Source organism: Mustela nigripes, chromosome 4, assembly GCF_022355385.1.
Source record: "Mustela nigripes isolate SB6536 chromosome 4, MUSNIG.SB6536, whole genome shotgun sequence".
NCBI lineage: Eukaryota > Metazoa > Chordata > Mammalia > Carnivora > Mustelidae > Mustela > Mustela nigripes.
The window spans coordinates 71,022,783-71,046,955 of NC_081560.1; the positions used below are offsets into that span (position 1 = coordinate 71,022,783).

The 24,173-nt window shown below is 39.7% G+C and overlaps 3 protein-coding genes across 6 annotated transcripts in view; 2 read left to right on the forward strand and 1 right to left on the reverse strand.

Moving 5' to 3' along the window:
• The window catches only part of LOC132015952 (calaxin-like), a 32,105-nt gene extending 18,105 nt beyond the window's left edge, over positions 1–14,000 (forward strand). For both annotated transcript variants that reach the window (XM_059396862.1, XM_059396863.1), the window contains 3 exons: positions 5,602–5,753; positions 8,356–8,460; positions 13,913–14,000. In XM_059396862.1, the coding sequence (XP_059252845.1) occupies positions 5,602–5,753; positions 8,356–8,460; positions 13,913–13,951 (296 nt within the window). In that variant the 3' untranslated portion in view covers positions 13,952–14,000. The remainder of the gene's footprint in view (positions 1–5,601; positions 5,754–8,355; positions 8,461–13,912) is intronic.
• Positions 11,257–18,806, reverse strand: RBM48 (RNA binding motif protein 48). 2 transcript variants are annotated; one of them, XM_059396860.1, is made up of 5 exons: positions 18,629–18,806; positions 17,780–17,970; positions 15,988–16,133; positions 13,736–14,304; positions 11,257–11,505 (listed from the first exon to the last, which is right to left on the reverse strand). In XM_059396860.1, exons 1-5 carry the CDS (start codon positions 18,737–18,739, stop codon positions 11,419–11,421), a joined length of 1,104 nt encoding a protein of 367 aa, XP_059252843.1. In that variant the 5' UTR covers positions 18,740–18,806; the 3' UTR covers positions 11,257–11,418. The 2 variants fall into 2 exon arrangements, with proteins under 2 accessions (XP_059252843.1, XP_059252844.1); XM_059396861.1 differs by having other exon boundaries at positions 11,257–11,502; positions 13,734–14,304; positions 18,629–18,797.
• A 231-nt stretch (positions 18,807–19,037) lies between these two features.
• The window catches only part of PEX1 (peroxisomal biogenesis factor 1), a 52,892-nt gene continuing 47,756 nt past the window's right edge, over positions 19,038–24,173 (forward strand). For both annotated transcript variants that reach the window (XM_059396864.1, XM_059396865.1), the window contains exons 1-2: positions 19,038–19,231; positions 23,745–23,888. In XM_059396864.1, coding sequence (XP_059252847.1) covers positions 19,103–19,231; positions 23,745–23,888 — 273 coding nt within the window. In that variant the 5' untranslated portion in view covers positions 19,038–19,102. The remainder of the gene's footprint in view (positions 19,232–23,744; positions 23,889–24,173) is intronic.

Below are 24,173 nucleotides of genomic sequence, written 5' to 3' on the forward strand. Positions count from 1 at the left end.
ATTTTATAATGCCTAAATGTCAGCAGGACCACTCTTCGGCTTAAGGCCCAGGCCAAGACCAGCAAGTCAACTTGTTTTTCAACTAGAGTTTGCTAACTCTAATCAGCCAGCAAGGTTAGTCAATGATTTTGTGGCTGCCTGTGGTCTCAGCAGGAAATGGGTCTTGATATAAGGCAGTGCATAAGTGACAGTGAGGCCATTCCTTGTCTCTTGATCAAAGAAAATAAATGGGAGGGATTGACACAAAACAAGATAAAATGCACATTAACCATCAGACATCAATACTCTAGTGTTAGAATTTGTGTGGATGAGTGAAAAGAGGGAAGAAGCTTGAGGACAAAGAACGCCCACAGGGAGAAGGATTACAGGAGTTTCCTATAGGACCGGAATGTTAGGAATTCCAAAGACAAAAATTTCCCCATTCACAATTTTGCCAAAAAATAACTAGCTCTGACCTCACTTCACTTGTACCAATGGTGTGTGTATATTTTCTATGTTTTATACCTCTGGGGCCAGGTTTTTGGGGAAAATCCCAGGAAAGAAAATAGGAACAATTTTAAATGGCACTCTTCAAGGGAAAATTGCTTAAGGTGTCAAATTGCTTAAGAAAAGGCTGTGAAGTTCTCAATCAGTAAGCAAATCTTAGTCCCTTGTTCTTCCACTTGAATTTGGATTTGGCATGTGGAAAAGAAGATCCCTTATTAAACACACATTTTTTAAACAACAGCAACATTTTTAAAAACTACCAACTTTCTCTGACATTTATGATTTTTTGTTTCTTTGTTTTGTGAGGGTCTTTTCTTAATTATTTTTGTTAAGGTGAAGTTGACATACAACATTATATGGGGTTTCTTTCTGAAGACTTTAAGTAATCGCTACACCCAGCATGGAGCTTGAACCCACAACCCCGAGACCTAGAGTCACATGCCCTACTGAGTCAGCCAGGTGACCCTGTGGGGCTTTATTTCCCCTTTTCTCCAGCCTAATTTTTCATGGGGATAAATTTAAAGATAGTTGCCACTTAGGTTTGTTACAGTTTTCTTATACAAAAATCTCACTGTCGGGGCGCCTGGGTGGCTCAGTGGGTTAAGCCGCTGCCTTCTGCTCGGGTCATGATCTCAGGGTCCTGGGATCGAGTCCCACATCAAGCCTGCTTCCCTCTCTCTCTCTGCCTGCCTCTCCATCTACTTGTGATTTCTCTCTGTCAAATAAATACATTAAAAAAATCTTTAAGGGCGCCTGGGTGGCTCAGTGGGTTAAGCCGCTGCCTTCGGCTCAGGTCATGATCTCAGGGTCCTGGGATCGAGTCCCGTATCGGGCTCTCTGCTCAGCAGGGAGCCTGCTTCCCTCTCTCTCTCTGCCTGCCTCTCCGACTACTTGTGGTTTCTCTCTGTCAAATAAATAAATAAAATCTTTAAAAAATAAAAAAATAAAAAAATAAAAAAATCTTTAAAAAAAATAAATAAAAAAACAAAAATCTCACTGAGAAATGAAAAGCTAAGTTTTCATTCATGGATGTAGATTCTTGTGGTGATACATAGGGAAAATGGAGGTGGCACTGAAAGCAATTATACATGAGTGAATAGTATCACACTGTCAAAGAATTTTCCTCCTCTAATCCCTCTTCCTAAAAATGTTTCACTTACACTTCAGGATATGTTAACTTGGGGAAAATACTACTTCTTACAGGGTGGCGCTGCATGTGTGCTAGGGATTGAAGAAACTCAACAGAAAGACACAGCTAATCTGATACTCCGGAATTTTATATCCAGTTCTATTGTTTTTGCTGATACATTTGACTAGATTACAAAAGCTCCTTCTCTACTGCATATTTAGCACCCAAGGAAGGTCCTCTGTGGCATGAGTGAATGGAGGAGTCATGGAAGTCACTCTCCAAGGAAAGAGTGATCCTTTTGGATAGCGGAGATGGTAGGCTCCAAGGGGATGACAGACTCACTACCCAAATATATTTTAAAAAATGTTCTGTCAGTGATATGATGAAGTTTGTACTTAGTTTTTATACTCCATGTAAGAAAATCATAATATGGAGATACACACACATACATGTATATGTACACATGTGTATATGTATTCAATGACCATAGGTTTAAATATTTATCTCCAGGGGCACTTGGCTGGCTCAATCAGTAGAGCATACAACTCTTGATTTCTGGGTTGAGTTTGAGCCCCATATTGAGTGTAGAGTTTACTTAGAAAACATTTATACATATCTCCTTTATTGCAGTTGCAATCGTATTTTTTTGAAGTCTATGAAACTCTTCTTTTTTTACTTCTGTTTTACCTAAGACCCAGGAACTCATTCTACTACCAGAGATGCTCAGTTCTGGGTCATATAATATAAATATAAACTAATAACCACAATATAATGTGATTACTTAGAAATCTATGTATTTTCAACATACTATATGGGAATGATGAGAAAGTTCCCTTCTGATGGATTTGGTGGATCAGAAGACACTCTCACAGAATAACGAGCCTTTCAGTTGGTTCTTGTAAACCTTGAGCAGAAAGAAACTAGAAAGAAGACCATGCTAGACAGTAGGAACAGTATGAATAAAAGCATGGGTGTCTAACTGAGCTAGTTCAGGTGGGAAAATTGATGTTGAGACATGGGGCTAATAAGGTAAGTTGAATATATATCATTAAGGTTGATTCTTAGCAAAAAGGATCAGTTTCCTCTCCCCAACACTCCCTAAGAGGACAATTGTGAATCAACTATAATAAATAATGAAATATTGGATGGAGGCAGGGGAGTCTTTTAGGAGATTGTTGAAGTTATCTAGAAATAACAGTGGGGACCAAGAAGAGGAAAAGGACTATTAATATTTACAAGTTGGAATTGTCTGTAACTCTTTGAATATAGAAGGTATTATTTGTTTTTAAATAGGTTTTTTAGTTTGCTCGTTTTTTATTTTTAAATAGTTTTAAGTACCTAAATTAAGCTCGTTGATTTCAAAGTATTCCAGAAACAAGAAGTTACCAATTAAGGTAATGTATTTAAACATACTTATAAATGCCAAGACAGATGGCAAAATCTTAGGTATGTAAATTTTCAGTGAGCTGCATTTTAAAATAGTTAGTTGTAAAGTACCTATAGTACTGATTCTCCAGCATGGATTGAGGAATGGTTTCAACTGGCTACATCAGTTTCACCTAAGGAACATTTTATTTATTTATTTATTTATTTATTAAATTTTATTTATTTATTAGAGAGAGATCACAAGTAGGCAGAGAGAGAGAGAGAGAGAAGCAGGCTTCCCGCTGAGCAGAGAGCCCAATGCGGGACTTAATCCCAGGACCTCGAGATCACCACCCGAGCTGAAGGCAGCGGCTTAATCCACTGAACCACCCAGGTGCCCCTAAGGAACATTTTATAATACAGTTTTACCTGTGAAACAGTTTAAAGTACAATTTTATTTATTTGTTTATTTGACAGACAGAGATCACAAGTAGGCAGAGGGGCAGGCAGAGGGCAGGGGAAGCAGGCTCCCTCCTTAGCAGAGAGTCTGATGCAGCTTAATCCCAGGACCCTGAGATCATGACCTGAGTTGAAGGCAGAGGCTTTAACCTCCCTGAGCCACCCAGGCGCCCCCCTGTGCAACATTTTAAAATAGCATTTCCTGAGCTGCTACAACCAAGGAATCTGGACTCTTTGTGCTTTATCAGTGTGGAGTTCTGTTTTTTAATTATGAAGACTTAATATCAAATGTTCCTTACAAAGTTCATTCTGATATCCTATCTGCAAACTGTTTCCTCTCCAATCTAGGTATACATGAAAAGAACCTGCATCTTTGTCAATCACCCCCCCCCCATTCTTTTATTTCTCTGCTTTTTTTTTTTTTTTTTAAAGATTTATTTATTTGACAGAGAGAAATCACAAGTAGACAGAGAGAGAGAGAGAGAGGGAAGCAGGCTCCCTGCTGAGCAGAGAGCCGGATGTGGGACTCGATCCCAGAACAATGAGATAATGACCTGAGCCGAAGGCAGCGGCTTAATCCACTGAGCCACCCAGGCGCCCCTATTTCTCTGCTTTTATTGAGAAATAATTGATACACATCCCTGTATAAATTCAAGGCAATACAGATTGGTTTGATTTACATATATTGTGAAATGATTACCACAATGGGTTCAGCTAACATGTTTTCTCATATAGACATAATAAGAAGACAAGAATAAAGGGAAAAAATTCTTATGAGAGAACTCTAAGGATTCACTCTCTTAACAACTTTTCTGTATATCATACATCAGTGTTAGCTCTAGTCATCATGTTGTACACTATTTCCCCAGTATTTATTTAATTTATGCTGGAAGTTTGTACCTTTTTACCATCTTCCTCTAATTCCCTCTCCCTCAACCCTCTTAACCTCTGATCACCTCAAGGCTGAGCTCCTTTTCTGAGCTTATTGTCAGATTTTTTGTTTCTTTGTTTTGTTTTGTTTGGATTCCACATATAAGGAAGATTGTAGAGTATTGTCTTTCCCTGTCTTAATTATTTTACTTAGCATACTACCTTCAAGGCCCATCCTGTGTTGTTGAAAATTATAGGATTCCCTCATCGATCTTTAGAAACTTAGATTATTTTCAAACCTTGGCTATTGTACATAATGCTGCTATGAACATTGGGGTGCAGGTATCTTTTTGAGTTAGTGTTTTCATTACCTTTGGATATATTCCCAGAAGTAGAATTGCTGGAGAATACAGTACTTCTATTTTCAATTTTTTGAGGATACTCCATATGATGTTTCAGAGTGGCTGCACCAGTTTATAATCCCACTAACAGTGAACTGGGATTCCCTTTTCTCCACATCCCCACAGGAGCTGTAATCTCTCTCTCCCCCACCCTTTTTTTTTTTTTTTTTTTATGATGGCTATTCTCACAGGCATGAGATGATATCTCATTGTGGTTTTAATTGGGATTTCCCTAATGACTAGTGATATGGAGCATCTCTTCTTGTACCTGTTGGCTTTTCATTTATCTTCTTTGGAAGACTGTCTATTGAAGTCCTTTACCCACTTTTTAATCGGGTTGGTTTTGGTTCTTTGTTTTGTTTTTGTTTTTTGCTATTGAATTTTAGGAATTCTTTATATATTTGCGATATTAACACCTTATCTGATACAGTTTTGCAAGTATTATTTTCCCATTCCACAGGTTGTCTTTTCATTTCCTGATGCTTTGTTTTACTGTGCAGAAGCTTTCTAGTTTGATGTAGTCCCCTTTGTTTTTTATTTTATTGTTTGTGCTTTTGGTGTCAGAGTCATGAAATCATTACCAAGACTCATGTGAAGGAGCTTTGTTCCTATATTCTCTTTTAGGAATTTCATGATTTCAGGTTTCATAACATTTTTAAACTCTCAATTTCAAAATCCACATCCCAAGAGGGATTTAATAACATGGAAAGAAGTATAATAAAGGGTGTTTTATTTTAAAATCTCTATCATATGGACCAATAATTGTAGACTGTATAAATTGTATATATATATATATATTTTAAAAACTATATATTGAAATAACTGCAGAGAAGGCTAGTGATATTTTAACTGTTCTTTTCCAAATCTTTAAACTACTTGTGCTTTGGACAGTCTGTTTTGAAGTTTACTATTTGAATGGTGATGGTTACATTTCTCGAGAAGAGATATTTGACATGTTGAAGAACAGTCTACACCAACAGTCATCTGAAGAAGAGACGGATGAAGGAATAAAAGAGTTGGTAGATATAACACTGAAGAAAATGGTAAGAATAAAAACCTGTAACTTATTATATCCAATCAAGCAGATGTTGGAGAAAGCTAAAGACAAAGAAATTTTCCTTCATATTGATAGTAATCTTTATGAGGGCAGGAGATTTTTGTTTGTTTTCTGCTCTATCCATTGCTTAGAACAGTGCCTGGCTGATAATGGGTGCTCAGTAAATACTCAGGGAATGGCTGGGTGGTTAAATGAATCACTGCACAACATGAATGTTAGTTTAAAATATTTCACTATCTGTGAAACTTCATTAATGTGTTGGTGGTAGTGCGGCAGATTCGATTTGTGTAAAATAGATGCTACTCTCATCGGTCTTCACAGCCCTCACCCTCCAATCCATCGAAACACTCATTATAACAAGATAACATAATAGTTAAAATAGTTGTCCCTAATGGCGTATACTGACTATATGCCAGATCCCTCACAGAACTTTAATATATGAACTCACTTTAACCTCAAAACAACCGTATGTAGTAGAAATTACTATCTCTATTTTACAGATAAGAAAACTGAAGTACAATTAGGTTGACCCAAGGTCACACTAGAAAATGGGGCACAGAATTCTCTCAATGAAACAAATAGTACCACTTTATTATAGACATAGTAATTTCTCTCCTTTCTTACTATGACCCTATCCTGGATACCGTTGAAAATGTGTGACTCTAGGGGTGCCTGGGTGGCTCAGTCGGTTAAAGCCTCTGCCTTCAGCTCAGGTCATGATCTCGGGGTCCTGGGATTGAGCTCCGCATCGGGCTCTCTGCTCAGCTGGGAGCCTGCTTCCCCCCCTTTCTCTGCCTGCCTCTCTGCCTGCCTTTCTGTGTACTTGTGATCTCTCTCTCTGTCAAATAAATAAATAAAATCTTTTTAAAAATTTTTTTTTAAAAAATTTGCGACTCTAAGGCACCCTGGATGCAGCTCACCTCCATTACTCTGCTGATCAGGAAGGAAAGAGATGATGGGAGTTGCGGAGTCTCACATTCAACTAACACAGGCTCCACATTATCTTCTTCCATTAGAAATACTTTCACCAGCTGCTGCTAAGGCTTAGGGCAGACTTCTTGAGAGATAGTGTGTTCCCAGTACTAAATGCACTCCCTTGTTTTTTGAAAGGAAATATTATGGAGTGAGATTTTTCCTTTCTTTTTTTTACTATGTTCTGTTAGCCAACATATAGTTCATCGTTTGTTTTTGATACAGTGGTCAGTGATTCCTTAGTTGTGTGTAACACCCAGTGCCCATTACAGCATGTGCCCTCCTTAATACCCAGAGCCAGGTGGAGGGTATTATGGAGTGAGTTTTTTCTGATAATTACTCAAATGTCTCTCTAAGTTAGACTCTCAGCAACCCTGAATTAGCCATGCCCAGAGGTGAAAAAACGAGAGTTCATCAAATCAAACCCAAATTCAATTAAATAGTTAAAGGCATTTATAATCTACCTACATAGTCTCCCCATGTTTAGTCTCCCATAGTCCCTGTCATTAATGCTCCAGGCAGGTCTGTCTTCCTGACGTACACTCCTTCATATTGTCAGAGTTCAGGGTGAGCCATTCTTCTGCATTTCCTCCCCACACCTCTCCAGCTACCTAAAGGCCATCTCAACCATCTTGAAAGACCTCCCAGTGGTCTGCAAGCATCTTCTCATGATTCTAGTCCATCCTGAACTGTTACTGCTCTCAGTGCCTTGCTCCTTACCTGAGCAAGTTCACTTTTATCCTGAACACAATGGGCTCCCAAGTCAGAGGTCCTTTGAAAAACAAGCTCGACTTAAATTACTATAAATTAAACTTGAAAATCTTTGCCCTATGGCACTGTTTTTATCACAAAAGTTGCAATATGATAATACATGTCCTCTAATTTTTTGGTCTTATTCCACCGATTAGAGTATGAGTCTTTGGGGACAGGGCTGTATTTTATACATCTAAGGTAACTCAGGTGTCTTTGTCCACTTGGACTGCTATAACAGAATACCAAACTGGGTAACTATAACAGGAACTTACTTCCTAAAATCCTGAGACTGGGGGGCATCTGGCTGGCTCAGTTGGTAGAGTGTGTAACTCTTGATCTCACAGTTGTAAGTTCGAGTGTTGTGTTGGGTGTAGAGAATACTTAAAAATAAAATTGTTTAAAAAGTCAAGAGACTAGGAAATCCAAGCTAAGGTGCACCTCATTCACTTCTACGGTGAGGGCTCTCTTCCTGGCTTATAGACAGCTACCACTTCAGTGTGTCCTCACATGGCAGAAAGAGGGAACTCTGGTCTCTCTCCACTTAAAGGGACACTAATTTTATCTTGGGGGCTCCACCTTCAAGACATCCAAACCTAATTACCTCCCAAAGAGCCCACCTCCAAAACCATCACACTGCAGGCCCTAACATGTGAATTTGGAGGCAGGAGGGACACTAACATTCAGCTAGGTATTGATACCTGTAATACCAGGTATTATAAACAGATTTACGGGAATAAAGTAAGTAGTCTTGATAAATAAGTAGTGCCCACAGAATTGCAAACTAATAGTTTCACTTGGCAAAGTGTTATTTTCTATGCAAAATTAAAAACCACCATTTATCGAGAATTCACTGTCCTCTCTAGGATTATGACAACGATGGCAAGATATCTTTTGCAGACTTTGAAAAAGCAGTAAAAGAAGAAAGACTTTTGTTGGAAGTGTTTGGACCGTGTTTACCAGAAGCAAAGGTACAGTGTCAACAGCTCAAAATTAAGAGAAAATTCTAAGGGATCAGAACATAATACTTTCTAGACAACTCACCTCTGTAGGGGCTTTGGCCCACTGTTGAAATTCAGGCAACCATGAGGGTCTCGGCTTCATCCTCATGTTTTGGGGCCCAACAATGGTGGCTATTTATTTTATTCAACAGACTTTTTGAGCTTGTAACTTCTTTAGCTATACACAATTCCTGGTTTCTTGTATGTTGTTATTATCCCAAAGAAAACTAGGGCATATTGGCTTGCTTAACGGATAGAACACTGAATAGTGTATTCAGTAACTGATAGGACAAAACTTGGTCTATTTCAACCCAAATGTTGTCAAACAATGAGAATAATTACGTTTTAAAAATCTTGGACATATTTAAAGTACTTGACAGAATTTGTGCTCATGAAGGTTTTTCATGTATGAATTTGACAAAAATTTTCTGAGCCAGAAAAGCCAGCCTAATAATTTATTTGACACATTAATATTCCCTTTAATTCTTCCTCTGATCAACTTCTTTGCAACCTGTAGATATATTCTTTTGGTAGTAATTTGGATGGCAATTTTGAGGATGAATTTGCATAATGTTAAGCTCTCCTGAGCTATCTCAGCATATTTCTCTAACTTGTCCCATTTATGCCCACATTTTAACTCTGCCTAGAAATATGTAGTAAAATGCAATGTGTGAAAGGCAGACCTCTCATTTGGGGACTGATGGGACAAACAGTATAGAGTGGACCGGAATGGAGTGACTACTTAAGTCAGATGGAACACCAACAGTTCGTCGGTTGCTCCCAGAATTCAGCAGCCCAGTTATCAAGAGCCTTGCTACTCAGTGTAATCTGTGTATGAGCAACAATGGTATCACCTACTAACTTGTGAGAAATCTAGACTCTCAGGCCACACCCCATACCAAATTCCTCAGAATCTTGTCTTGTCTTTTCTTCCTTCCCCTCTCCTTTCCCCTTTTCTTCCCTCTTTTTCCTTTCCCTCTTCTTTTCCTTTTTCCTTCCTTCCTTCCTTCCTCTTTCATTCTTTCAATGCTTGACACAGCAAAGGCTCTTCTTTCTTTCCCCTTCTGTGGTCAAATACTGTGCACGTTGGTGGGGATGGGGAGGCATGCTAGCCTCCACAGTCATGAAAAGATCCTGAAAAGATCCGAAATCCATTCAACAACACAGAACCCATTGAGCAGCTCCTCCCTTGAAGAATTTAAACATTCTCCCTCAGAGGGTTTTTTTTTCAATTGTGGTAAAATACATCCAACATAAAATATATCATTTTAACCCATTACAAACACAGAGTTCAGTAATGTCAGGTACATTCACAATGTCATACAATCTCCAGAACTCATCTTGCAAAAAATGAAATTCTATACCTATAAACAATTCTGCATTCCTACCATCCACCAGCTCCTGGCCACTACCATCAGAATCTGAATTTTAATAAGACCCTGAAGTAGAGAGTCATACCATCTTAATGTCTGAGAAGTGTGTTCTAGACAGTAACTTGCTCTTTCCAATTCTGTGCTTGGGTATCTAATGTGTCTTTTACCTGTGAGTTCAGCAGAGAAAAGTATCTAATTACCTTACAAGAAGTAAGGCCAAAACCCTTGCCTGCAGCTTCTTTTAATACCGTCTAGCACTTGGAGCTATCCCAGCAAGTTTATATCAGTAGGTCATAGCTGGTGATGAGCCTTCTTAACTGGTATATTCAAATTCAATCCAACAGGCAAGAAGTCTTTAGGTATAGAGAGAAAAGAAAAACAGACCGCCATTTGGTATGGGTCTTCTCAAGTTATTTTTATCGGTTAAAAAACAAACAAACAAACAAAAAAAACGGAAACAGCCTGAACACACTTGTTCCAATTTCCAATTATGTGGTTCACTGCCAGGAAAAGCCATGTGGGTATGCTAAAAGTAGTGGTTAGTGACCTAGTATTTACAAATACAGTGATTCACTTCTGCCATAGATAGGCACATTCTTCTTAGACATTAACTGAAGACTGTAGGCTTCTAATTTCAGCTTTGTTCTAATAGTTTATCTTTTTTACTTTACAGAATTGTATTGATTTTGAAGCCCTGGCATTCAGACACATCCTGACTTCTAGTTTTTGAATGTGAATCACTCAATACTTGTATTAAAATCAGAAACAGATCCCGACTGCCTATCCTTATTTGCATTGTAAAGTTTTTATCTTTCACTTCATTTACATAGAACTACTGCCACGTGGGAAGTAATACTAAAAGAATGGTTCCTGTAATTTTTTTTTTTTTTTTAAGATTTATTTGTCAGAAAGAAAGAGCACAGGCAGGGGCAGCGGCAGGCAGAGGGAGAAGCAGGCTCCCCACTGAGCAGGGAGCCCGATGTGGGACTCAATCCTGGGACCCCGAGATCATGACCTGGGCCAAAGGCAGACCCTTAATCAGCTGAGCTGCCCAGGTAGCCTCAGTTTCTGTAATATTAAGTGTGATCAAAATAACACCTATAATAAGTAATGATAAACTAATTTTCTTCTTTTAAGTTAGCCAACAAGCTTGGTTCCTGTGGCAAATACTGTGAATAATCCTTTCACAATCCTCTTTTCTCTTTCTTCCTCATCCACAGAAGCTGGAAACCAAAACATTTATCACGCCAGACCTCCCGAGTTAGGAATGGCCAGGAGCCCACTTCTAGCCAATAAGATGCAACCAAAGCCACTGGGTGGAGCTCCTGGAAAAGTTTAGTTTTGTTTTTTTAAGGAACATATTTGGCTGGCATATACTTTGTCTGTAACAACCTAACTTTAAAAGATGAAATTTTATTAGATAAGTAGCTTGAATGATATTATAAAGAGAAGTGCATTAAAAAATACTAGCAGTACAATCTTTTCAACAATTAAAGTGACAGGCCAAAAGTAAAAAGTTAATAGTCCCACAGAAACATAATTGGCTGCCAGCAGTCTATATTCTTCTTCTTTGCTTTAATGAACGACTTGTACACACATCTTCCAGCTTGTCTTCTGGAGGTTTGGGCACAGATGAAATGACCTAGTTTAAAAAAAGAGAACCACCAAAACTTAGTTTTTGTAGTACAAGAATAAGTAAACTATTAGAAGAGGTAGGATATACATCTAATAGTCCAATTCTTGCCATCAGGTTTGAGGCAGAGTGTGCCTAATTTCAGGATACAGCCTATGATCTAGGCACAGTGCAAGGTTTTCTGTCGGAATACTGATGGGAGTAAAACTTCTAAAGCCATTTAAAAAGAAAAAAAATGGGAGAAAAGTAAATACATACTCTAACAATCCTTTATAGATCTGAAGTCATTTGCTTTCTTATAGATACAGACAGACATCCTGATTCTGCATAACTTGAAACACTAATAACATCTGATGTATTTAAAGACATGGAACCTTGAGGGGGGAGATAAGAAATTTGAATAAGCAGAAAATGGTATAATCCTCAATTTCCTAGGGAAGTGAAACCAAACACACCATTAGAAAAAGAGTGACAATGTGTTAAAACAGTATAACAGTCTTGATTTAAATACACAATTATTAGAAACTGTAGTAAGTTGTAGTTAGTATTTCTCAATTTTGTTGTCCTACTGTTTCCTTACCTAGGATATGGACCTACCAACTTTTTTTTTTTTTTTTTTTTTAGATTTTATTTATTTGTCAGAAAGAGAGTATGCATGAGCGAGACAGGATGGGCATGTGTGCAGGCAGAGAGAAAAGCAGGCTCCGCTGAGCAGGGAGCCCCATACGAGACTCATCCCAGGACCCTGGGACCTGAGCTAAAGGCAGATGCTAACCAACTGAACCACCCAGGCATCCCCTAACAACTTTTTCCTTGAAAATACAGTCAGCTCTGGCTGAGAGAGTTATGTATCTGTATCAATGCCCCAGATCAACTCTATCTGAAGGAAAGAGGGGCGCTAGCAAAACTAAAAAATTTTAAGAGGCTTAAGCATGGAAATTGTGTTCATAGATTTTTATTATTTTAAAATAAGCCCTCACTCTTAGTCAGATAATAATTTTCAGGTAAAACAAATAGACATAAATTAAGCCACCTTAGATTCCATTCATCACATGGTAAAATACATATACAACTGCATGAAAAGCACTTTCTGAACCCCAGGCTTAAAGTTTAGGACAATACTTTCTCCCTTAGTTAGATTTCTAAAGGGTTTGCCCCATGAAAAGGGGCAAAAGCTAATTCAAATGTTAGCTTTCTTTCATTTGTGTTCAGAAAGTGGCAAATGATTAAATAACAGGTAAAGAAATTACTACTTAAGTAGCACAGTCAAGTTGTACTCTACTTAAGAAGCTGACATTTTCAAATGCAGACCTTAGGGCCTGGTCTTTAGAAATCTGGCCCTAGGGCGCCTGGGTGGCTCAGTGGGTTGAGCCCCTGCCTTCGGCTCAGGTCATGATCTCGGGGTCCTGGGATCGAGTCCCGCGTCGGGCTCTCTGCTCAGCAGGGAGCCTGCTTCCCTCTCTCTCTCTCTGCCTGCCTCTCCATCTGCTTGTGATTTCTCTCTGTCAAATAAATGGAATCTTTAAAAAAAAAAAAAAAAAAAGAAATCTGGCCCTATTCTATGGCTACTTTTATCAAAGAAGCAAAAAGCATTTTAATTTGATGTAATTTGTATTAACTTTGAAGTTGAGGAAAATACGTTGTAATAATTTTCCTTCAACACAACAGTTCTGTACTTTGGCTTATAACAGAACCATCTGGGGACCTTTAAAAAGGGAGGGCCTGGGCTCCCCTCTCACAGGCTGACCTCACTGACTGAAACCACTGCTTTTATATTTTAGATCTGTATGTTCTGTTCATCGTTTAAAGCAAGGATTAATGACATCAAAGCACGTACATTTCTGTTAGATTCAGTTAATGTAGAAAAACACATCAAAAAGCTGAAAATGAAAAAAATAAATGACAATATTTTAGTCACCACAAATCTCCATTTAGTTGTTAGTCCTATGATCAAATGGTCTCTCTTTTTTTTGTTGTTAATTTTTTTTGTTAATTTTTAAAAATTTTTTTAAAAGATTTATTTATTCATTTATTTGACAGAGAGATCACAAGTAGACAAAGAGGCAGGCAGAGAGAGAGAGAGAGAGAGAGAGGAGGAAGCAGCCTCCCCGCTGAGCAGAGAGCCCGATGTAGGGCTCAAGCCCAGGACCCCGGGATAATGACCGGAGCTGAAGGCAGAGGCTTTAACCCACTGAGCCACCCAGGCGCCCCTTAAAACAGTTTCTAAAAATGATCTTACCTCTTGAAGTTTATTCCGAATTAAATTCGCTGTTGTATTCAATGAGTCGTCATGCATGTCCACTTTAGGTATGTGAGGTAACAGAGGCCCAATCATAACCTCATTGCTACTCGTACTTGTTCCGAGAAAAGTTCCAACTTTACGATCATCTTCTCTTCTTCTTTTCCGCTCCTGCAGCTGTGTCGTCCTAGGCATAAATCTGTCAACTGCCTCTGAAGAAGTAGTAGCCTTCTGTGCACCAGGGCAGGCCAATGAATTTTCAAAAGGTTTCATTTGTATCTTCTGTGAAGAGTCATTGTGCATACAATGCTCCACTGTTCCAGCACGGTTTCTACCACTCCAAGAGGAGTCCGATGCCCAGCCCATATGTTCCCCTGACGAACACGGACATTTTGAGGAAAAATAACATAAAGGCAATTCACAAGAATAAGGAAGACAAGGATCAGAGTTGCCAGTAGAAGTGTTCAGTGTGGCTGCACAAGGTCCAGATGTCCTTGAGTGGAAGTCCTGTCTAAAATCTTTTGTGTCTTTAAGCTCTGTAACCAGTTTCTTCTTCGTCATGTGATGATCTTAATATTGCAATTTAAAAGGTGAGAGAAGAGGAAAAAGAAATGGTTCATTTGTTTTCATCATTTGCAAATGTCCACTTTTAAAAACAAACATCACTTTAAAAGGTTAACAAATGCTACCCTGAAAAATTTATTTCTTGAGCAGGCAATACCGTCATGTGTTTAAAAGCTAAGAAGGATAAAAGGTATATTAGTGTCAAGCTTCACTCTCTCTTTGCTCCCCATATGCCTGGTTTCCACTCCTCCATAAGTGATCCCTATTCCCAATTTCTTATTTATCTGTCCAATATATCTTATTCTTCCTCCTCCCACTTACTCCTCTTTTTCCCCCATAATACCCACTTCTCTGTACCTTTGCATTTTCCACTTAACTGTGGATCTTAGAGGCTTTTTCTAGGTCATCATATAGAATGCTTTCTTCCCCCAGCTTCGGAGTATTCTGCTATATGAATGTATCATGCTGCTTAGCTTGTTTGTTTTTTTAAAGATGGCAATATGCGGGACCCATATTCTATCATTTTATTTGCCACACAACCCTAGAAGTTTTCTGGGAGCTATTCACATGCACCATAGGTCAATGTTCAGTGTCTACTAGTGACCAGGGACTCTCAATAGCTCTCCTGCCAAATTTTCAGGTGAGTTTTTCCAAGAGTCTTCCCACCTTATTTCTCTCTTCACCTCTGCCACATGTCACCTCCCCAGTCAAAAACTCCTCATATTCAGTAACTGTATGGACATGGACTTTGTCTTTTATTTTTATTTATTTTTTAAAGATTTTATTTATTTATTTGACAGAAAGAGATCACAAGTAGGCAGAGAGGCAGGCAGAGAGAGAGAGGAGGAAGCAGGCTCTCCACGGAGCAGAGAGCCCTACGTGGGGCTCGATCCCAGGACCCTGGGATCATGACCCGAGCTGAAGGCAGCGGCTTAACCCACTGAGCCACCCAGACGCTCCTGACTTTGTCTTTTAATTGAAGGGTGGAAACTTGGCAATATGAGCCTCCAGTATCATTCAGATTTCAGACCACACACATTATTTTAGTCCAATTCTGAGTGCTTTGTTCCTACAATCCTTGTACCAGATCTCATGACTCTATTCCAGGCACCTGGAATTTGTGTCTAGGGAAACCCAGTTGGGAATATGGGCCACGTGGCCAGCTGCTGGTCAAAAGTGGAACTTTTCCACGTTCAGCAGTTTTAGATTAGCAGTTGGTAACTAGTCTGCAAATCATAATTGTTTCTCACTGCCTTTGGTCAAGCCTTAATTCCTTAGCATGGGATATAAAGCCCTACATGATTCAGTTCCTGTTCTCTTCTCTAATCTTTATTTCTCACTGTAGCCCTGTGCTGTGGTTACCCTTCCTTCCGAAGCACGATGCTCATTTATTCATGCTCCTTGGCCTACCCTCCCATCGCTTCCTTTCCGAGTAATGTCTACTTATCATCCTTCAAAACTCAGCCACCTCTCTCAACCTGTAGGAACTCTTCCACATGCCAATATCTCTCCTTTTCCAGCCCAGATTACTTAAGAGTGCTGCCCAGAATCCCGCAGTTTACAGTTACTGAATATTGTGATCATTTATCTGCCTCTCTTCCCACTGGACTGGGAGCTCCATGGTGATATAATACACCTAGCAAGAGTGCCTGACACATAGGAGGTGTTCAGTAACTGGCTTTTCATACCTTTATTTTTAGTAGTTCTTGTTATATAAGCCTTTCTCTCCTGTAATTTTTTTCTAGTTTCTTCAACTGTTTCAAATTCTGGAGCATAGCACACATGAAGCAATCCACCAAAGAAGCTCTGTTCATCCATTTTTCTCTTGGCTGTCCTGAATAGAAAACAGCATGGTTTCTTAATCTCAATTCACTTAGGATGAAAGCCGAACTAGTATACAATGCACTGATCTAAAGAGCAACGTTCAGGTTTTGCTATGTGTACACACATCCTCTTGTGCGGGAGTTAAGATGTGCTGCTTGTGGATGGTATTGACTCTACTGATCTGGTGCATACTTTTCAAGCCTTTCATCCCCTCTCCCTACAGTGCTAACAGGTTTTGAGCTATGTCATCCACACATAACCTGACTCCCTTTAATTAACTAAGGAGCCACCAGTTAACCTGAGGTACACAATCTGTAGTCGTGAAACAGATTTCTCTGTGTTAAGTGGCCCTTAAGAGTCAGCTCATACCAAATTTAGCCCTTTTGGCACAATGGGATTCATACATAAAAATTAATAAATATAATATTGTAATCGTAAAAATCTTCAATAATTAAATATTGAATACATAACTAATCCATGAAAAAGTAGAGGATAATATTCAATAAATACTTACTAAATATATACAAGGGGCCAGGACTTAAGCTACAATAAATATTTAAGTACTTCTATGCCCAGGGATAATGATAAAAATACTTACTGAGATTTTACCATGCACCAGGTAGTATCCTAAGTGAATGAACACTTCATAAAAATCATATGATGACATGAGGCCTGGGGACATTTATAACAGCCATGCTCACACTAGTTTGTGGAGCTACGATTCAAACTGAGATGTTAAACTTCACAGCCTATTGTACTATGTGCTCTGGAAGATGCAAAAGCTCTAGAAAATATGCTTCCCTAACCGTGAGGGGCAAGCAAGTTGATTAGGGAAAGTGAGATTACATATGAGAGCAAACAGAGAACAACATAAACAAGTGCTTTTGTGGCAGACTGCAAATCCTATTCATAGTACAGAAAGACAAGATCAATGGTGGGGTGCCTGGTTAGCTAAGTTGGTAGGCCATGTGAGTCTTGATCTCGGGTTTATAAGTTTGAGCCCCACACTGGGTGTAGAGATTACTCAAAAATAAAATTTTTTTTAAAAAGAGAGAGAGAGAAAAGAAAAAATGAATGGTAATAGCCAAAGAAGGAAGGGTCTTGGAGAGAATTAATGACAAGACTGGGGTCAACAGAAAACTAGTAAGTCATTTCATACTTCAGCCTTACTGAAGCAGAGTTTCTGTTAACAGAAAGCTGGAAAAGGTTGAGTCAATTCACAAAGGTACATAACATTAAAAACTTAAACGTCTAAGGTTTACTGCATTCTGAACACAGGAGGCACTACATTTAGCCCCTTTACATCGATTATCTTATACCATCCTCACACAACCCCCAAGGTAGGTCCTTTTACCATACATATTTCGCAGAATAAAAAAAAACAGCCTTACTGAGATTAAATAACTTGTCCAAAGTCATGATGCTAGTAAGCAGTGGAGTTCGAAAATTTACCCCAAACCCAGTTTTTAATCTACGACAATACATGATCAAAGGCTGTTAAGCATGGGAATGACATTTAAGACTGGAGTAAGATAAAAATAATATAGGGCCATGTTAGATTATTCAGTAATTCAGGTATGAATGAGGGACAACTGGGGCCAAAGTGACAGCAGTGGGAATGGAGGAAATGAAACTTATGCTTAACTTGCACATTACCTTGCACTTTGTAAGTTCATAAATTTGATAAGATAAACTTCTGTAAAGTCTTCTGCTGGGTATTCATCTAGAGGATTATACTGTTCAATTGCACCATATAGAGCAAATCGCTCAACTAATTCCTTCATTGCTCCCACTGCAGGAACTCCTTGTATTAACAAGTACCGAGATTCCAAATTGATTGTATATACCTAAAAGAAAACACATAAAGATATATCTTCCAAATAAGCCTAAGACATATCTTCTATTAAAAAAAAAAAAAAAAGCTCGGGGTACTTCACTTACCATGCTGAGCACCAAGTAATGTGCTCAGATAGAATTGCTGAATCATTATATTGTACACCTGCAACTAATATATAACACTACGTTAACTATACTGGAATTAAAATTAAAAACTGAAAAGTGCTCTGAAAAGAAGAAACATTCTGTTCAGCCAGTCTGGAAAATAAAAAAAAAAAGGATAAAGAATTCACCCCTTCCGGTGACGGCCTCTAATTAAAACACAGACTCTCTTCAATCGACATATTTTACAGAAGTTGGCTCAGAAGAAGTTACTAGAGAGAGAGAGAACAAAAATTGAGTGCTTACCATGCGCCAAGCGCTACTGTAAACACGGAAGATACAATGACTAAAATAAAGCCCTGTCCTTCCGGAGCTGACGTTACAGCATTTGACCAAAGGGGGTTCGTGAGAATTTTTGGCCACCGAGTACCAGTTTCTCAAACCCATCTCTAATGACTGATGAAGAGGACCGCAGCCCTTCAAGCCTTTATTACATAAAGTGGGCATGTGGAGCTAGAGCTAAGATAAAGCTATCAGCAATAATGAATGAAACCAAAATCACTTTACCCTGACAGCACGAGGCCGCCGCCCCTCCCGATACTTGGCCCGCGTGTCGCATACAGCCCTCTGAACGTGGTGATCAAATACACCTCCAAGTTCGCCGCCACTCGACGCCATCTTGCCTATTCCGGCCCTTGCAAAAACGACAACATCCGTCTCGCCGCATGCCTGTTCACCCAATAAGAGAGGAAGATGGGTCAAGGCGTGCCAGGACTGGCTGGAGAATCGACAGCGTCTGGCATCGTTTCCTGTGAGTGAGACTTCGGCGAACGAGGTGCCGCCCTCCAGCGGCCTGGCGGAGAGACCGCGGAGAGCTCGAGCCCTTTGCCTGTCCCTCCTCGTCCCGGCGCGCGCGGCGAGAGGGGCGTGGCCGCAGGGGGCGGGGTCGATCGATCTTCTCTGGCTCCGACGCCCTCGGTCTGCTCAGTGGCCAGCGTCTGCTTAAGTGGACGGCTGGGGCGTGATCCTCGCTTGTCTACGATGTGGGGCACCGATCGCCTAGCGGGTGCAGAGGGTGGTGGGGTAGCGGTGACTGTAGTCTTCACCAACGCCCGCGACTGCTTCCTCCACTTGCCCCGGCGCCTCGTGGCCCAGATGCACCTGCTACAGGTAACGCGCCAGCCCTGGACGGCGGCTCGCAACCCGGACTCGCGACACCCGGTTGGCTGCCTAGGGTCGGACTGGGCCAAGACCTTTTAGGGACGCGGCGGCCCTCAAGCCTGCCCGGGCTGGGTGGCACGGGCTGCCTTTAGTCGCCACCGAGCCGTTCAGAGGACAGACTGAGGGCCCCTCGAGGGCAAGGCCGGGGAGGGCAGGTTCTGCAGCCCAGACCACGTCTAGTGCAGCCCTGGGCCTTTAACGTGCCCTGTTTCAGGTGTTTTCACTTGGTGAGACTGGGCTTTTAAAACATCCTGATATTTACGTCTGCATTCAGAAATATGTCTCCAGTTTGGAAAAGCTTCTGGAAGTCGCTAATTTTTATTTTTATTTTTTAAAAAAATGTTTTTCTTGCTAGTGATTTTCAGGTGCCTGCATGGCTGCGGTCCCGGCCTCCAGAGGGAGGGCCAGATTTGGTTTGCAGAGTCCCTGTAGGTTAACAGGGTATGTTAACAGGAACTGAGCACCGTGTCCCGTGCGCGGGGTAGTTTAATAAAATAAGGTTCTTCCCTGTGTCGCCGATGCTCGGAACAGTTCTGAGGTGTGCCAGAAATAGGCAGTAGAATTATGCATATTTGGAAGTACATAGGTAGGATTATTTGAACCTCTCCGGTCAGTTACCCTTTTAATTATTAATTAAAGGGGGTACAACATCCTCATTTTCTTACTAGAAATAGAGGCATATAGTCTTATGAATTTCATATGCTTATGCTGGCAAAGGGACAGAATATTTGAAATCCTGGATGCATAGTACCCACTACTGGCTAATCATGCAGGAAATATCTAAGAATTTACAGTAATTTTAAGTATCCTACCTTTCCACTTTACTTTTCCGGAACCGTTTTTCTAGATATTTTTTATCCTAGAATTATTGGCTTAGAGGGCATAGGTAATTGTTAAAGCAGGGAATCATAAGTTGGCAGTTAATGTGCTGAATTACTTTATTTGGGCTGAAGCATAGAGGACATAATGCCCTCAATGCTATAATGGGAAGAGGGTCAGAAGAATAGTTTCCTGGCCTGTGTCAGATTTACCTTTAAGTTTTTCAAAATACCAGTGTTCTGGTCCTTCCTCAGACTTCTTGGATCAGAATCCTGGGGAGTGAGCTTTAGGCATCTGTAATTTAAAAATATGTATGTATCTTTGGGCTACTTGGATACACAAGAACTGAGCCCTATTATTATTGAATCACAATGTTGATGGCGAAAGGGACCTGGGACATCTCGGTCATTTCTGTACTTTCACATGTTAGGAAACTAGCACTCCTAGGCAGGTACCATTTCCAGGTAATTCGTCCTCTTGTCTCTCACGTACTATGCAGCATCCACATCGGCCTTCTCACTGTTTCTTTCATAACTCGGCAACTTCCTACTTCTGTACTCTTACTCTTGCTAGTCTTTCTCCCCAAAACGTTTTTCTTCATTTCATGCCTTCAAAAGCTGAGCATAATCTTACCTCCTCCGCCGAGCTTTTAAATTCTCGGTTGCTCACATTTGTCTCCTTTTCGAAACTTCACTTTTGTGTTTATGTGACACATCTTGCTTGTACTCTGTGTCTCAGGCCCCTGTCTCCAAGCCCCTATTTCAGGACTGGATACCCAGTAGATGCTTTAACTCGGGATTTATTTATTTATTTATTTATTTATTTATTTATTTATTTGACAGAGATCATAAGCAGAGAGGCAGGCGGGGGGCGGGGGGAAAGCAGGCTCCCCACTGAGCAGAGAGCCCGATGTGGGGCTCGATCCCAGGATCCTGAGACCATGACCTGAGCTGAAAGCAGAGGCTTAACCCACTGAGCCACGCAGGAGCCCCTAACTCGGGATTTTTTAACCTTGGTGCTCTAGACTGGATAATTTTTTGTTGTGGGTGGCTGTGGCTGGTATTATGAAATAGTTAACAGTATCTTTGACCTTTAGCCACTAGATGCCAGTAGCACACCTCCTTTTCAGTAGCGATAGTCCAAAAAAGTCTCCATGTGTCTCCACACGTTGCCAGATGTCTCCTGGGGAACAGAAATCACCCCCAGTTGAGGACTGTTGCTTTAACTCCGTTATTTTGTCTGGATACTGGGCTCCGTGCTTGCTGCGATTGCTGAAATGAGGGAAAGGATTCCCGTCCACCCTGGATGCAGACAAACAAACCTAAATCGCCATCCAGAAATGGCCAGATAAGGACTTGTCATTTCTTTTGTGTTAGCAAGGGAGAACCCAAGCCTTGGATCTGGCCAGTTCTAAGGCCTGACCACCCATGATTTCACCTGAAAGTTCTCTCCAGGTGATACTGGTACCACAGGTATAGGCAAAAGCACGTGGTCAGTCATTTGCTGATTGACTGGAGAAGCGGGCTCCTTTCTCTCCAGTCTGCTGGTTTCTTCTTTTTACCTGAGGTTCTGTGGTTCAGGTGGACAAGGTTTTACGTGCAAATGGACTCCGATTAGTCTGCAGGGTTTACCAAATCCACCTGAATGTATATTATGACTATGGCGCTGGTTGCTACATTTTGACGGAATGAGTAATTGAAGTACTTTTCCTGTTTGATGAAGTTGATTTTCCCCTTGCCCAGTGAGTTGGTAGAATCCACCTCTTTGATATTTCAGGGTGTATTTTGGATTTCCTTATTGAACATCTCTGGTTTGGAAAGCTTCTTCTTGTGAAATAGGAGGTGATCTGGATTATATGCCACAGACTCTTATGAAAGAAGTGTGGAAAGCACCTGGTGGGGGTTGGTCATTTTCACTCTTGTAACCTCAGCTGACTCAATTACAGCTGACAGTAATTTGGAATTTGACTCCAAATCCAGGGCTCTGTATACTTTATCACACGGTGCTTGGTGGAAAGGTCTTGTCATTGTGAGCAGTTGTCCTATTCTTTGAATTGTGGGAAAAATTACACAACTAAGTGGTACATAATAACTTTCTTCTATACAAAATTTTAATAACATTTTAATAACATAGCTAATTTAAAGTACATTATATTGCTTCAGAAGTGGCTCCAACATCCTTTAAAAGTTTCCTATTCAAAGAAACAGTAAGTGGCCTATAACAAGTTTTGAGGTAGTAAAATTTGATGTAAATGAATGAATTTAATAATTGAATTTATTTTGATATAAATAAATGACTTTAGGGGCGCCTGGGTGGCTCAGTGGGTTAAGCCGCTGCCTTCGGCTCAGGTCATGATCTCAGGGTCCTGGGATCGAGTCCCGCATCGGGCTCTCTGCTCAGCAGGGAGCCTGCTTCCTCCTCTCTCTCTCTCTGCCTGCCTCTCTGCCTACTTGTGATCTCTCTCTGTCAAATAAATAAATAAAATCTTTAAAAAAAATAAATAAATAAATGACTTTAATAATACTAAAACTTCCTGAGATGGTAAGTTTTGATTAATGAAGTCTTTGCTTTTTATTGAAAAAATGATATATGTTTACAAGTGCTGATGATATAATGTTAAGTGGGGAAAAGGATACCAAATCCTGACTATAATATACAACTATTTAAAAAATTTTGCAAAGAAAACAGATTAGCTAGAAATAGACCAAATTGTTCATGTGGTTGTCTTGTGGAGAGAATACCAGAAATTCCTTTTTTCCTTCCACTTATATATAATTTTTAAGGTTTCAATAATGAGTTTGTAGTTCTTTAATCATAGAAAACATTGTTTTTTAGTGCTTAGCCACAAACTTATGTATTTTATAAAATTGTTCTTAATGGGAACACATTTCATATTTTTTTTTGTTCTTAGAATTCCATAGTGGTAAAACTTTCAAAATTATTTAAGAAGCTGTGTAGTATAAAATTTCTGGAAGTGTACGTAAGAAACTATAAACCATAATTACCTCTGGGAACAGGAACCTAGCTTCTTTTATTATTATTATTTTTTTGTAACATTTGTGCTTTTACCAGGCACATTTATTGTCTTCTAATAAACAAATAGTTAAGGTTTTAATGATCATGATATATTTCTACTTACTGACTCATGCTCTACTAAAATAGTAAATTTGTAGCTTATTGAATAATTTCACCGTTGATAGATATTTAAGACAGTCATATGTTTCGCTATTACAGAAAATACTGCAGAGATATGTTCTGGTGTGGTTTTCTTCTTCTTTGAATCATTAATCCAGAATAAGTACTCAAATACATATATGTCTCAAAGTTTAGGTAAATTCATTGGCTACCTAGTGCCATTTTGAATTTTGGAATGGTTGAATGAATTTATAATGCCATCATAAGAGAACAAAGGTATTGGTTTCACCCATAGCATCACCAGCTTTGATTATCAGAAATGATTATAGCTTTTTAAAATGCTCTAATGTGCACAACAGAGAGTTATCACCTATCTGTAGAACTCTTTTTGTATGTGTGGGTTGCGATCATAGTTTATTTTTTTATGTGAATCCATAAAAGCCCATAAAGACTCTCACCCCTCCTTTCTTATTTCTTCTCCCCACCCTCTTTCTCCTTGAATAAATAGAATCAAGCTATAGAAGTAGCCTGGGGTCACCAGCCTGCGTTCTTGAGTTGGGTGGAAGGTAGGCATTTTAGTGATCAAGGCGAAAATGTGGCTGAAATTAACAGACAAGTTGGTCAGAAACTTGGACTCTCAAATGGGGACCAGGTAAGTACAAATGACTTTCTCCTAATGTCATACAATATGGCAATGGGAAGAAAAAGTTCAGATTAATATTTTTTTTCAGATTGATTTTTTTAAGGAGGCGAAATGACACCTAACTTGTGTGCTGCTATAAGCAGTCCAGCATACTCAAGTTAACTATATACTGTTGTTAAGTCTGCTCCCTACTTGACTTTGTGTTGTATATTACTCACTTTCCAAGTTCTCTAATTTTGTGTGTAATGATTTTTGCTTTATGAATTAATGAGTTTTACTTATTGTTATTTTTAA

Coding starts and splice junctions, on each gene's coding strand:
- RBM48 (XM_059396860.1), bottom strand. CDS start 18,739: ATGGCGTCGAGTGGCGGCGAACTTGGAGGTGTATTTGATCACCACGTT. Junction 14,305..15,987: donor AAGAACTACTAAAAATAAAG/GTATGAAAAGCC, acceptor TGCAATATTAAG/ATCATCACATGACGAAGAAG. Junction 11,506..13,735: donor TTCGGAATAAACTTCAAGAG/GTAAGATCATTT, acceptor TTTTTAAACTAG/GTCATTTCATCTGTGCCCAA.